The sequence below is a fragment of the Archocentrus centrarchus genome, chromosome 15 (genome assembly GCF_007364275.1).
Source record: "Archocentrus centrarchus isolate MPI-CPG fArcCen1 chromosome 15, fArcCen1, whole genome shotgun sequence".
Lineage (NCBI taxonomy): Eukaryota > Metazoa > Chordata > Actinopteri > Cichliformes > Cichlidae > Archocentrus > Archocentrus centrarchus.
In genome coordinates this window covers 30,211,327-30,227,001 of record NC_044360.1, presented here as the reverse complement: position 1 = coordinate 30,227,001, position 15,675 = coordinate 30,211,327, and the positions used below count along the sequence as shown (strand labels likewise).

General features: G+C 38.7%; 1 protein-coding gene across 1 annotated transcript in view; it reads right to left on the bottom strand.

Annotated features, from left to right (window-relative positions):
• slc24a3 (solute carrier family 24 member 3) overlaps positions 1-15,675 on the bottom strand; it is a 197,855-nt gene that overhangs the window by 6,418 nt on the left and 175,762 nt on the right. Inside the window, exons 6-13 of the mRNA XM_030747677.1 lie at positions 10,883-10,986; positions 6,574-6,648; positions 6,344-6,369; positions 6,185-6,238; positions 5,422-5,549; positions 5,104-5,264; positions 2,581-2,821; positions 912-1,078 (exon numbers count right to left, since the gene is read on the bottom strand). Coding sequence (XP_030603537.1) covers positions 912-1,078; positions 2,581-2,821; positions 5,104-5,264; positions 5,422-5,549; positions 6,185-6,238; positions 6,344-6,369; positions 6,574-6,648; positions 10,883-10,986 — 956 coding nt within the window. The remainder of the gene's footprint in view (positions 1-911; positions 1,079-2,580; positions 2,822-5,103; positions 5,265-5,421; positions 5,550-6,184; positions 6,239-6,343; positions 6,370-6,573; positions 6,649-10,882; positions 10,987-15,675) is intronic.

The window sequence follows — 15,675 nt, the reverse complement described above, 5'->3', positions numbered from 1 at the left end:
TAAACCAAATTTTGAAGTTTAAGCTTATGTATATTGATTCATTCATCAACCAAACTTAAATTAATATGTATCATGTTAAATATTGAAATGTGATTAAAATGCAATTAATTTTGATTAATTAATTACAAATCTTCTAATTAATTAGATTATTTAACCCCTAGTTTTTTCTTTTTATTTATTAATCAGTTTATTCCTCTGAGTGTGTTTCTGTTTACTTTTGTTTTTGCTTGATTGTTGAGCTGGTCTTGTTCTCAGCTATTTGAACCGAACATGATTAACATAACTCTCGTGTTAGAAAGGGGAATATCACATCTATTGTGTTCTAAGGAAAAAGGGGTGAAATGTATTTCTCCCACCTGAGCATGCATTTTTATAGAGCAATATACAGTATATCAGAAAAAGATTTAAAAAAGAAAGAACAACAGATTCTGAAGGTCAGACAATAGGATTTCTACGTTTGTTTGCTTAGCTAAAAACATTGTTGAAAAAATGGTAATTGTGTACACACTCCTGTACCTTTGCTTTTATTTTAAATAAGCATTCTATCACACACCAAAAAATTTCCATTTTTCTCCAATTTTATTTTGTTTTTTCCAAAACATGGGGTTGGGTTTGGGGTTACGATATGTCAGTTTGTTCCAAAAGTCAAGAGTACTGTGGCCCACTGAAAAAAAAGAAAATCCCATCCCCCAGTTTTAATTCACTTTTTATATAAATAAATACATTTATAACTGTACATACTTGTGAGTAATTTCAAACTGAATTTCTGTTGATCTAATTATTGCATTGTATTCTACTTAGGCCAGCATATAAACAGGTGGGGTTCATTTCTGTTATAGTTGTGCTACTAAATTAAATTTTTGTTCTCTTAGCTTCATATTGGTTTTCTACTTTTCCCCCTCGTCACGTACCATCCAGACCATGACGTAGGAGAAGCTGGCGATCCACAGTGTGGAGGAAACAAAAGACAGCATGAACCAGTTCTCCCAGCGAGGTGTGGAGGAGTTGGGGATGGTGAAGTAAAGTAGCAGGGACAGAGGCCAGGCCAGCAGCCATTTCAGTTTATTAAACCCACCAACTGCAGACACACAGGGCGAGATACAGCATTTACACTGCCATACATAGACAAGTATGCAGAGAGAGGAGACAGAAAAGGTACCCTTCAGAACTTATATTGATTTCCAGCAGGAAGAATAATTTACTGCCTAATTAATGCATATTTTTAAATCAGGCTCATGCAGATTTAACACAGCTTTAAGAAGACAATTTATGTTTTCCTGAATTTAAATATGTTAATTGTACCTGATTATTGTTTGATATGGAAGAACAAAAGCATGAAGGTGTAAGATCACTTGAGTGTGGAATTTCAGATCAGAATAAATTCATAAATTTAAACTTGATAAAGAGATTTGATTTGAAGAAAGAACTGCTCATTGGCAGCTGATTAACAACAGATTCTTACAGCAGGAGAACACTGAAAGATAATTAACAAGCACAGTTATGTTTTTTCTTTTTTTAATGGGTTTGGGTTATTCTAAATCAAATGATTCCCATCCTTATCTGAACATAATTGAGTTTCTTGGTAAAATTATCCATTCACTTTATACTTTCATCTGCTTTTTATGATTACACTTTTGTGCTTCATTTTTAAAGTGAATTAAGCCTGGAGGTAGAAAAGTCAAATGTGCCAAAATAAAATGAGAAGTTAACTGGGATATAAAGTTTTTGCATGACTGTTTATTTTCACAGCAGATGAACATAAAAACTTGTTTTGTACTTAAAAATATTATTGCTACTTTTAAAACTTTGAAAACGGATTTGAAAAAGGTTTATTCCTGTTCTTGTTTTAACTGTGGACCTGTAGTCAGCTTGTTGTTAGCCTAACTTAGCATAAATATTAAAAGCTGCCTGACTGTTATAGCAGGTTTCTTTCAATTGTCTCTGAGCTCAAACCTGTGTTCTCTGACAATAACTAACAATTCTCAAGAAATGAAATTTAAAAAGCACAGCTGGGTTTAAGAAAAAGACCTGCTGATCCATGCTTCTAGTTTATCAGCTAATGCTATATTGACACTAAGGAAAACAGTGGTTAGAGACTGCAGCATGAATAAAATGATTGAAACTGTGTGCAAGGAACTTGCTTCCTTGTTGACTTTGAAATGGAGTCTGGGTCTGTGACTACTCATAGTTTGTTGCTGTCTTAAAGTTCACTTTGGTTTGTTAAGACAGTGATAAAACAGCAATAAGGCAGTCAGTTTACAACTGAATGGGTTCAAGTTGTTAATTATATGTAACCTGCTTGTGATAATATAACGATTAACTGCGATAAATCAGTGAAAAATGTAAATATGTTGCTGTCTATATACAGAAAAATTCATATTCAAAGTTGAGGGTATTGTATGCTTAACCTCTGAGGAACCAGTTGGCAGGATGTTGCCATCCTATTTTTACTCTAGTGTGACTGAGCCATAAACTATTCTAATGAGCTACTGTGTGCAGCTACCTACTCTCAGTCTTGGGAAAAAAAAAAGCTAATATATTTTTTGAGCACAGTAGAGAATCAGTCATCTGAAAGTCCACCTGGGCATTGGAATGGTACAAATGGTCCCTCTCCATCCTCCTCTTCTTCCTCTTCATCATTCTCGTTGTTCTCGTTGTCTTCGTTATCTGTCTCATTGCCAGCCTCTCGGTCATCATGCCGAATGCCGACACCCCTCTCGGCCACAGACAGCCCATTTTCTATGCCCCACCTGCTTCCTCCCTTCACGGGGACCTCTGAATCACCGTTGGTCAAAGTCCGTGTGTTGATTAGACGCTGCCTCTGTACATCACCACCACAAACACAAAAGTGGCACATTTGGAAACACATAAACACAGAAGGATGTGATCTGATATGTCTGTGTGAGACATATTTCATCGATGGTACTGCCGTGCTGAACAGCATTCATGTGTGCATTTGAACTTATGTCTATTCATCCCATTTTATTATTAACCACTTTAGGTTTAGGCTGAATTTTAACCACATGCACAGTAGCACAGTTTCAGAAAGATGATAGCTTTAAAGGAAGGCCCTTATATCCACTTTGGCATTTGCAGTCTTTTCTTCTATTATAATGTATGTATTATGTATGTCAAACAGGTGGAAATTTCAAAATAATAGGATCTTTACTTTACAATAAAATACACCTTTAAAAGTTTGTTGTGAACTGATTGTTTATAAATGCACTTGAATTAAATGGGATTTCATTCATATCACAATGAATGTAAAGGCAACAGTGCATTTCTACGCCTTGTTGGGTGGCCCTATATGCAATGGCTCCACCTTCCTCTTGTGTCATTGAGAGGATGAAGCAGAATTATCCTTATGGTCACAAAATAGGGGAAAAAACACTACAAAAGTGAAATGCTAGAACAGCAAACTCCTCTCCAAGCTGGATGTCAGCAGATAGCAGTGAGGTTAAGCTGATGTGCTAGATGCAGTGATTCTCTGTCTCTGACTGTCTGGCTTGCAGCCACTCTGGGGCTGTTCTGTTCTATTCCTGACAAAAGGAACAGTAAAGTGTTATATAAACTGGAGCCCTGAAAAGATAACTGCATTTTGGTTGAGCATGAGCTCTAATGCATGTGCACAAAATCATTTCAGCAATGTGAGGCCTCAAGGTTGCACTGCAGTAGTTATTCACTTATCTTAGGATTCTATAGACAATACTATATTCACCATATATCATTTGTTTATACCTCAGTCTTTTAGGTATGTTCTACTTTTTCTTAAAGCAAGAGATGCAGTAAGCTGTTTTAAATTTAGGGGGACTGCAGAGGGGGCAGTCAGGTGCGACTTGGGTCAGATGCGAGGCAGGATTTGCTTAGACAGTCAGTGAGGTAAGTACTGACTTTATCAAACATGTTAGTTGGTGAATTCAACAGCACCTAAACCCACTGATAATCTTGGGGCAGACCTGTGTATATTTCTACATATTTGACTGGAGAGACAAGACTGTTTTACAGAAGGAGAGCTCATTTGTTTAAAAAAAAAAGAGTAAAAAACCAATGAGACTGAGATTCAAAGTCCAGTTTCTTGGCAGTAATAAACTGCACACTGTAACTAGTTACAATGTTTACTCAAGTGCAATGCCAAATAAACAATCTGAAAGTATAAATCTACAAATAACTTCTGTTTATATGCAGCCAGGGATAGCTGGACCCTGGATACAGATGATCAGAAGGCCACCCTTTAGAATCTTAGGCCACAGACTGTATGTAAAAAGATGGGTGCCACTGAGACATCACCAACACGTGAGAGTGGTCCTGTGAAGCCACAAGCTGAGCAGTTTTGCAGCCATGATCTTTGTGTGTTGAAACTGGATGTAACATGTGAGGGGTGGATCAACCACTGGCAATTTGAGAGACTGCAAGTTTATGGCACTTCTGGACAGGCCTGGGAATTTTTTGGCTCCAGAAGCTCTGCATCCATCTTTTATATACAGAGACACAATGTGACTGCAAATCAGTCTGTGTCTGTAATTATCCTATGGGTACCCCACTTGGTTATCTGTCTTTCATTATCACTGCTGTCATTGCCTTATGCAAATATGTTCACAAGGCAACAGCTTGACAGGCAATGGATCTCTCTGTGTAGATAGAGAAAAACATTCTGACTGATTAATACACACACAGAGAGCTGCAATGAAAACCAAATCACAGACAATATAATCTTTTCAAGTAAGACACAAGCAGTTTAGCAGAAAGAGATGTACTTTTACATTTGATTTCTGAGAACTGATGGGCTCAAAGGCATTTCTTGCAGGAATTTGTAAACCAGAAAACATTATTCTTTTGTTCCAAGCTTGCCCACCATGTCCTGAGCAGCCCATTGCAAATGTACAACAGCAAGTCATGCCTAGAATCTTTAATGGTGGGGCTGATTTGTAGGCCAGGGCCTCTGTACAGCTCCAGATTACCTTGTTAAAGAGGCTGTCTGAAATGCTTTCCCTTTGGAGAAAAACACATTAGAGTCCGTTTCAAATTGGAAATGGCAGCAATCTCTTTTTGTCCCTCTTTTTTCAATCAAAAGTGTAGCCGAGGTGCACCTGCGTGTGCTGTTACCTCAGTGATGAGCATTCGTGAAGCCATGGTGAGACGAGTTCTGGGGGAGAAGTGGCTGGTGATCATGATCCTCATACCGGCCTCGGAGAAGGACAGCTGGTGAGGGTACGCTGACAGCAGCTCGTCCACCATTAGCACAGATGTCTTCCTGTGGTGGTTTGCTGTAGGACACATACATGAAATATGAGCCACATTGTTGAAATAAACCAGGGAAACATTAGTTAAACTTGGCATTCAGACTACAATCAGCAGGAAGCAGTGAGTCTAGTTCAATCTGAAGTTCCACATTATGCATACCACACCTCAATAAAAATGTACCTTTCTTTAAAAGAACAGCTGTAGCATCACAACCATCGTCCAGTTCAGCGTTATTGGCTGCACCGTTTCTCAAAGTGGTCGAGTTCTTCTTCCTCCTCTCCAGGAAACGGACGATGTAGGAGTTCAACCTGGAGCAGGAGGCAGGTTAAAGTTAACATTGTGCTCGCATGATGGTGAGGTGTTTGTATCTGTTTTGTTTGATGTAGTGTCATTTTAGTGTTGGGGATAAATTACCTGAACAAATGCATTCCACAAAACTGGTTTATTATTAATTATGAATATTATCACCTAGTATTCAATTTATTTTAACTATGATAATTTAATTTTAATTTCATTATTTCATTTCAAGTAATATGACCTGCTTTGTGCTGCAACCCATTCAGAATTTGGTTAAAACACACTGAAACACACCATCTATCCATCGGGTTAACTCAGCTGTGATGGGGTGAGAGGTGAGGTACATCCTGGACAGTTTACCAGATTTAATGAAACAGACATTTTAATTGAAGGAATACCATTACAAGTTTACTTTTACCAATAACTCTTTTAGTAACTGTTACTAGTAATTGCAGCAGTGTGGCAGTGACAGAAACCATGATCTAAAAAGGGAAGTTAATCCACATTGTATTAATTGCATAATTTTATAAATTTTTAAATGATTTGAATGATGTGCGATGATTTGATGGATGATGCTTGAGTGTCTACATTACACTCAAGCATAGAGCCGAATGTTGTTCAAGCCTCAAAATGAATGAGTACTTACTTCATGATCAAAATGTAGACAAAATACATCAGGATCAGTGTTAGAGCTTCCCACCTGGAAAACACATTTAGAACCAGTTCATCATGTTTACACTGTAAGTGGCAGCTGTAACCAAGGGCCATCAAAGATTTTTTTTAAACAAGTGTATAGCTAACTTACCAAACTACTTTTTCATCATATATGAACTGCAATAAGGAGAGAAGTGAAAATCAGAGAATTAGAACCAGTATGTCTAAGGCATAAAGGAATAATTACAGATGGATAGGAAAAAGATCAGTGTAAATAAAAGGCTGCTTAGTTAGGTAAGAATATTTCTCCACCAAGAAACTTCACCATGGAGCTTTAAATAATTTGATGTGCTAATATGTTAACCTTAGGCTGCTCCTTACCACAATAAGAGCAGAGATTGATAAGGTGTAATAGAGTGAGTCTCTCAGTAGAGGCCAGCAGGAAAGACGGATCACCTGGAAGAACAAGAGGGAGACAGAGAGAGAGAGAAAAAAAGAGAGAGAGGGGATTGAGACAATCCTACAACTTGCAGGAGTTCAACGGCATCTTTTTTTGTTTTTCAATTCAATTCAATTCAATTCAATTCAATTTCATTTATATAGTGCCAAATCACAACAAGGCACTTTGTATTGGCGCTTTGTATTGTGGGTAAAGACCCTACAATAATATAGAGAAAACCCAACAGTCAAAACGACCCCCTATGAGCAGCACTTGGCGACAGTGGGAAGGAAAAACTCCCTTTTAACAGGAAGAAACCTCCAGTAGAACCAGGCTCAGGGAGGGGCAGTCATCTGCCGCGACCGGTTGGGCTGAGGGGAGAGAAAAGACATGCTGTGGAAGAGAGCCAGAGATTAATAACAATTAATGATTAAATGCAGAGTGGAGTATAAACAAAGTAAATAAGGTGAATGAAAAGAAACAGTGCATTATGGGAACCCCCCAGCAGCCTAGGCCTATAGCAGCATAACTAATGTATACACTATTATACTATACTATTATACACTAAGTTTTTATAAACCCTCCCCACACACTTATACACCAAATATATACATTACTGTACAACACGTACTACGCATGTGAAGAACGAGTACCGCAAAAATCCACGAAACAGTGAAAATACCGCAATAAATAGTTTACACTAATATTGATTGAAAACCCGCGAAACAGCGAGTCCGCGAAAAGCGAACCGCGAAGTAGCGTGGGATTACTGTATGCTCTCTCTTTCTAGTCCCTGTCAGTACTCCAGCTGCAGCATTTTGGATCAGCTGAAGGCTGTTCAGGGAGCTTTTAGGACAGCCTGATAATAACGAATTACAATAGTCCAGCCTAGAAGTAATAAATGCATGAATTAGCTTTTCAGCATCACTCTGAGAAAGGATGTTTCTAATTTTAGAAATATTGCGCAAATGCAAAAAAGCAGTCCTACATATTTGTTTAATATGTGCATTGAAGGACATGTCCTGGTCAAAAATGACTCCAAGATTTCTCACAGTGTTACTGGAGGCCAAAGTAATGCCATCCAGAGTAAGTATCTAGTTTGACACCATGTTGCTAAGATTTGTGGGGCCGAGTACAAGAATTTCAGTTTTATCTGAATTTAGAAGCAGGAAATTAGAGGTCATCCAGGCCTTAATGTCTTTAAGACATTCCTGCAGTTTAACTAATTGATGTGCGTCATCTGGCTTCATTGATAGGTAAAGCTGAGCATCATCTGCATAACAATGAAAATTGATGCAATGCTACCTTTAATATCTATAGTATGCTCTAATCTCTGTAATAAAATGTTATGGTCAACAGTATCAAAAGCTGCACTGAGGTCCAACAGGACAAGAACAGAGATGAGTCCACTGTCAGAGGCTGTAAGAAGATCATTTGTAACCTTCACTAATGCTGTTTCTGTACTGTGATGAATTCTGAAATCTGACTGAAACTCTTCAAATAAACTGTTTTTCTGCAGATGATCAGTTAAGTGTTTTACAACTACTCTTTCAAGAATCTTTGAGAGAAAAGGAAGGTTGGAGATTGGCCTATAATTAGCTAAGACAGCTGGGTCAAGTGATGGCTTTTTAAGTAGTGGTTTAATTGCAGCCACCTTGAAGGTCTGTGGTACATAGCCAACTAATAAAGACAGATTGATCATTTTTAGGATTGAAGCATCAATAATTGGAAAGACTTCTTTGAACAGTCTAGTTGGAATGGGATCTAATAAACATGTTGCTGGTTTGGAGGAAGTAACTATTGAAGTTAACTCCAAAAGATCAACTGGAGCGAAAGAGTCTAAATAAATACCAGCAGTGCTGAAAGCAGCTGAACATGAAGATAAATCTTTGAGATGATTATGAACAATTTTTTCTCTAATGTCTAAAATGTTATTTGTAAAGAAATCCATGAAGTCACTACTATTTGAAGTGAAAGGAATACTCGGCTCTACAGAGCTCTGACTCTTTGTCAGCCTGGCTACAGTGCTGAAAAGAAACCTGGGGTTGTTCTTATTTTCTTCAATTAATGATGAGTAGTAAGATGTCCTAGCTTTATAGAGGGCTTTTTTTATAGAGCAACAAACTCTTTTTCCAGGCTAAATGAGCATCTTCTAATTTAGTGAGACGCCATTCCCTCTCCAGCTTTCGGGTTATCTGCTTTAAGCTGTGCGTTTGTGAATTATACCACGGAGTCAGGCACTTCTGATTTGAAGCTTTCCTTTTCAGAGGAGCTACAGTATCCAAAGTTGTATGCAGTGAGGATGTAAAATCAACCTCACTGGGAGCAGAGTTTAGGTAGCTGCTCTGCACTGTGTTGGCACTGAAGAGCATAATAATGAAGGAATTAGATCCTTAAACTTAGTTACAGCACTTTCAGAAAGACTTCTACTATAATAAAACTTATTCCCCACTGCTGTGTAATCCATTAAAGTAAATGTAAATGTTACTAAGAAATGATCAGACAGGAGGGGGCTTTCAGGGAATACTGTTAAGTCTTCAGTTTCTATGCCATATGTCAGGACAAGATCCAGAGTATGATTAAAGTGGTGGGTGGGCTCCTTTACATTTTGAGAGAAGCCAATTGAATCTAACAATAGATTAAATGCAGTGTTGAGGCTGTCATTCTCAGCATCTACATGGATGTTAAAATCACCCACTATAATTATTTTATCTGAACTGAGCACTAAATCAGATAAAAAGTCTGAGAAATCAGACAGAAACTCTGAGTAAGGACCAGGTGGACGATAGACAGTAACAAATAAAACAGGTTTTTGAGTTTCCCAATTAGGGTGGACAAGACTAAGAGTCAGGCTTTCAAAATAATTAAAACTTTGTCTGGGTCTTTGATTGTTTAATAAGCTGGAATTGAAGATTGCAGCTAATCCTCCTCCTCGACCTGTGCGTTGAGCTTTCTGACAGTTACTGTGACTCAGGGGTGTTGATCCATTTAAACTAACAATCATCCTGCTGTAACCAGGTTTCTGTAAGGCAGAATAAATCAATATGTTGATCAATTATTAAATCATTTATTAATAGGGACTTGGAAGAGAGAGAGCTAATGTTTAATAATCCACATTTAATTGTTTTTTTCTTTGGTCCAGTTGATGAAGCTATATTATTTATCGTTTTTGAACTTTTATGCTTAAATAGTTTTTTGCTGATTTTAGCTTTGTTTTTTGGTGGTCTGGGAGCAGGCACCGACTCGATGGGGATGGGGTTTTGGGGGGATGGCAGGAGGAGAGAAGCTGCAGAGAGGCGTGTAAGACTGCAACTCTGCTTCCTGGTCTCAACCCTGGGTAGTCAGGTTTTAGGAGGGTTAATAAATTTGGCCAGATTTCTAGAAATGAGAGCTGCTCTATCCAAAGTGGGATGGATGCCGTCTCTCCTAACAAGACCAGGTTTTCCCCAGAAACTTTGCCAATTATCTATGAAGCCCACGTTGTTTTTTGGACACCACTCAGACAGTCAGCGATTCAAGGAGAACATGCGGCTAAACATGTCGCTCCTAGTCTGATTGGGGAGGGGCCTAGAGAAAACTATAAAACTACACTGAGTCAATATTAATTTTAGTGACTCCAATTGGTGTAACCGGGTGTCATTACTGCCGACGTGAATAACGATCTTACCAAATCTATGATTAGCCTTAGCCAGCAGTTTCAAATTTCCATGAATGTCGCTGTTTTGTTGGGTAATACATTATTAATCCTTTATTTATACAGAAAAATCTCTTGAGACTCATTGTCTCATTTACAAGAGAGACCTGTTACATACATAAAAAAAAGACATGAAAACAGTAATAATACAAATTACTTAACATTTCTAAAAATCAATACCCACAATAACCATAATACATCCCACAGGGTACTCACTGCTGTGTGCTAGTAACATAAACTGGGCTCTTTGTGTTTGCATGTGTGTCTGTTTGGCTGTTATGTAATGTAGGGGAAAAAACCTTTCAAGTATGTTTCTCTTTTCCTCGTGGGATTACACCAGTGAACAGGACACATATTAATTGCTGACTTGGGCCAGAAAGGTTTTGGTTTAAACTGTGGCATAAAAATAAAGAAGGGGCAGGACACAAACATGTTACATCCCCTGCTCTGTTTTACTTGCCATTGCATGAGGTGGATACAGTATCTGAGTTTAGTTGGTATCTTTTTGTGTTGCAGTGTGTAAAATGCTGGTTAAGAATCACTGTTTTATTCAGTACCTGAACAGCGAATATCCCACACACTCCAATAATGCAGAGGATGTTGAAGACAGCAGATCCCACTATGGTCCCGACCCCAACATCACCTTTAGTGATGAAAACGCCTGTACAAATGGAAAGGAAATCACTGATTACCACACATGGCAAACCATCTGTCCACAGGTTATAGAGGCATCCTGCTTGGTGAGGCTCTTTGGTATTCTTGATGTAGTTCACAGATCCAAAGCTCTTTTTCAACTTGGTAACTATTAATGGCACTTACATAATAAGTAATTCTGTGCATTTGTTGCATTATAGAGGTTAGAATAGCAGTGTTTCCTGCTCATGGGCTTTATTATGGTGGGCTGCCCAGTTGCATCAGCAGGTGCCAAAGTATATTCAGCAACTTATTTTAGCATTTTTTAAATTATTTTTTTAAATTTATTTACTCCTGGGCAGTCTCCTGGCTCTTATTTTGAAAGGTAAGTTGTTGGTAACCTGCTGACCAGGCTTTAGTATCTTGAGTATTCCCCACTGGCTTGCTCATTGGCCAGGTCACTATTATGGTAGAATCATTAAGTTGCTTACCCATATCGGTTCTCCAGTTCCACTATCTTGAAGTTTGGTTGGTATGGTAGTTGTTCTACTTCATAATATTTTGTGTACACTTGAGCACTATTGTTGAGCTGTAGGTATGGCTTTAATATTGCTCAATGACGAGTCATAGCCTCTACTATTTATGGCCATGAGCCATATCTCACCAACATGTTAGACAATGCTCAGCCAATCAGAAGTTGGCATAACAGGCTAATAAATGAGGCTGCAGCCGTAGAACTGATGTTACTATAGACAGACTGGCTCTTAACCTAGAAATGTAGTCCCCAGTTCTCTCAATTTCAGTCAATAATGGTCAAGTAGCCATAGCCAATCACACAGCACAATGTGATCACATGATTAGACTAAGCCAATCTGGCTCGTGAAAGAAGCTGCATATCAATAGCATATTGGGTTGCACATCTTTGAAGGGGAAAGAACCCATATGCCAAATTTCATGACTCAACTCCTTGTGTTTTTGGAGTCTATAGAGCGGAAAGGTAAAACCTCATGGACAGACGCCTGGACGGATGGACAGATTCAATTCAATTAAATTTTATTTATATAGCGCCAAATCACAATAAACAGTCACCTCAAGGAACTTTATATTGTAAGATAAAGACCTTACAATAATTACAGAGAAAACCCAACAGTCAAAACGACCCCCTGTGAGCAAGCATTTCCCTTTAAACAGGATGAAACCTCCAGCAGCACTAGGCTCAGGGAGGGGCAGTCATCTGCTGTGACCAGTTGGAGCTGAGGGGAGAGAGATGGGGCAAAAGACATGCTGTGGAAGAGAGCCAGAGATTAATAATAACTAATGATTAAATGCAGAGGTGGGGTATAAACAGAGTAAAAAGAGGTGAATGAAAAGAAACAGTGAGTCATGAGAACCCCCCAGCAGCCTAGACTTATTCTATCATAACTTAGCCCTCTATAGCACAGCGTTGCCCTGGGGCAAAAGGTTTTTTTAAGCCCCATGCCCAGTACATGTGAACTTAAATGATGCAAACCAATCAGAATGTTTTAAAAAGGATTAAATTTCAGTCCAATAACATGTTGGAGTCACTATCAAGCATGATTTGTAGGCAGGACATCCTTTTCTGACACATTGTCCAAGCAGCACATGGTGTGAGAAGAAGGTAAGAATAATTGCCCTAGTAATCATTTAAAATGACATAAATCCTAAATTAAAAAAATACAGGAGTGTTTATGAAGTTGTAGAGAGGGATTTTGTCAGGTTTTTAAATTTTTTTTTTTATTTTGTATTTTCAGAAATTCAGTTTTTCTTTTCGTTGCCTCAGGGCAACGTTGTGCAGTAAGGGGTACTTCTAGAGGGAGACTTATAGGCTTGGGCTTAGGGCACCTTAGGTAAGGTAAGGTAACCCAAACACTCAAAAAAAGTGGTACCACTGCCTTTACTTTGATATACATGGCAGTGGTGACATGCTGGCTGCTTTACAGACTGGACTGCACTGAGAATGGGATGACAAAAAGTGACCACATGCACGTGTATGGATTCAAATCCCAAACTGCACAAAGTGTGTGCAGTTCTGTGCAAAGTCTGTCCAAATCAAAAATAGAAAAGCAAGAGAGGGCAAACCAGAGATGGGATATCTCAAAAGTATGAGGAGAAGAGGAAGTAGCAGGGGCCCATGGCTCCATTCCTAATCATGATATCTATCCGCTTGGACAGGTCATCACAATGGCCAACAATATGTGAGAACAAATAATAATGAATTAGACTTATATAGCACTTTTTAAGATATTCAAAGATGCTTTACAATTTCATGCACTATTCATTCACACCTCAATCATACTTGGTGGTTGTTGGAATTATAGTATAAATTCCATTCTGTTTATTATGAATTATCATAACTTCTGTTTGTATGCTTTCATAAGTTGTTTTATGTACACATTATACTGTTGTTTTTATGTTTGAAATGGAAACACATGGTGGCATTTCTTAAAGAGGAAGTTGTAGTTACCCGCAGGCTGTTTCAAGCCTACAGAACACACATATGATACGTATCTCACGTACGCCATGTTACGTATGTACATTCCACGGTACACTTACTACCATATATGGTAAGGAAGAAGCCGAGAACGTTGTTTATTACATGTTGTAAACTGAGTTCTGTGTAACCCACGTGATTTTATTGTCAAAGTCTGCAAAAAAAGCGCTGCGCAGGAAGCCGTCCCTCGGGACAGATCACTTCCGCTCAGCCGAGAGCTGAACTTAAGGAACGGATCTCTCCTCCTTGCGCAAGTTAAAGAGTTGTGTGTTTGTTCTTTGAGTTTATTAAAATGATCTGAACCTATCAGTGGTGGTGGAAGGCTACTAATGTAGCCTTCCACCACCGTGATTCCAATTTGCACCTACAGCAAATTGGCAGCACGGCTGCCAATTTGCACCTACGGCCTCTCCAATCACACCACACCACACAACCACATTGACACTTAGGCAATGTGGGTTAAGTGTCTTCACAGCATGTGCTCAGACGGGGACTCGAACCAGCAACCCTCTGGTTACGAGATGAGCACCTACCACTGCCACTCTCAGTGCACAAAGAAAGATGGAGAGTTCCTGGGTGCAAAGGAAAACCAAAAGCAATGTGTATAAAATGTAATGTGCACCTCTGTTTTACAGCATACAAGAACTGTTTTGTGAAGTTTCACACACAGAATGACAACAATGTCTCACAACATGAGTATCAACATGGCATGACAATGAGCCATACAAACCTGAGCCTATATGTTTCAAGGGTTTTTCAGTTCTTTGTTTCATCATTTGTTGACATTTTTGGAAACACTTCTGGTGTTTTTATTGCTCTGTAACAGTTGCCTCATGATCTCTGAGTTAATAATTTTCTCTGTAGTTTTATACCACAAAAAATATCTTGGGGAGGGGGGGGTCTGAAATATAAAAAAAATAGTTTTTGCAATTAAATGGCCCAAAGTGAATCAGTAAATGATGCCAAATAATGTGTGCAGTAGAGGGATGGTTCAGGGTCACCTGATCCAGTTAACTATAAGCTTTATCATAAAGAAAAGTTTTGAGCCTAATCTTAAAAATAACGAGGGTGTCTGTCTCCCAAATCCAAATTGGGAGCTGGTTCTACAGAAGCGGGGCCTGAAAGCTGAAGGCTCTGCCTCCCATTCTACTTCTAAATATCCTAGGAACCACAAGTAAGCCAGCAGTCTGAGAGTGAAGTGCTCTATTGGGGTTATATGGTACTATGAGGTCTTTAAGATGTGAGAACCAGGATTTTAAATTCAGTTCTGGATTTAACAGGAAGCCAATATGGGAGAAATATGCTCTCTCTTTCTAGTCCTGGAAGTACTGCAAATGCTGCAACATTTTGGATCAGCTGAAGGCTTTTCAGGGAGTTTTTAGGACAGCCTGATAATAATGAATTACAATAGTCCAAGCCTACAAGTAATAAATGCATGAATTAGCTTTTCAGCATCACTCTGTGACAGGATGTTTCTAATTTTAGAAATACTGCGCAAATGCAAAAAAAGTGGTCCTATATATTTGTTTAATATGTGCACTGAAGGACATATCCTGGTCAAAAATGACTCCAAGATTTCTATGACAACAATATCCTCTCACTTTATCCTCACACAGGAGTATAAAAAAACCAAAAAAACCAACCAACCAAACAAACAAAAAAACCCAGCAAAAAAGTGCCATTGCATTTTCAGAATTTTGGTATTTAAAGGTACACTAAGTATGTGTTCTGGTGAAATCCCTACATACTAGTCTATTGGAGAGGAGTCAGCTACAAAGGACCCTAACTAACCCACACAGGCAGAAACATATTAGGTCTACTAGGGCTGTAACAATGGTAATATCAGTACAATATTAGGATTAAAAATTGTCAATAAGGTGATATAACTGCAGGGTTCTAGCCAGCGGTTGATCGTCTGGCACTGCGCCATGCTGAGGTCGTATTGCACCGGGCTGAGAATTTCACCAGTTTGCTATTTATCGGAACTGTTCTATCACTGCAATTAGAAAGCGGGCGTGCACACTCCGCGAATGCTACCACATTGCCGATACCAGGCTGATTTTCTTTTTTTTTTAGTAGATCGCTGCACTATAGTATTATTTCACTGCAATTTGCAATCTGCGACTGGCCTTGGCAAGTTTCATTCACAATATGCACATGCAATCTTGTGACAGTCCTGTTTAGGGCTGGGCGATATATCGAGTT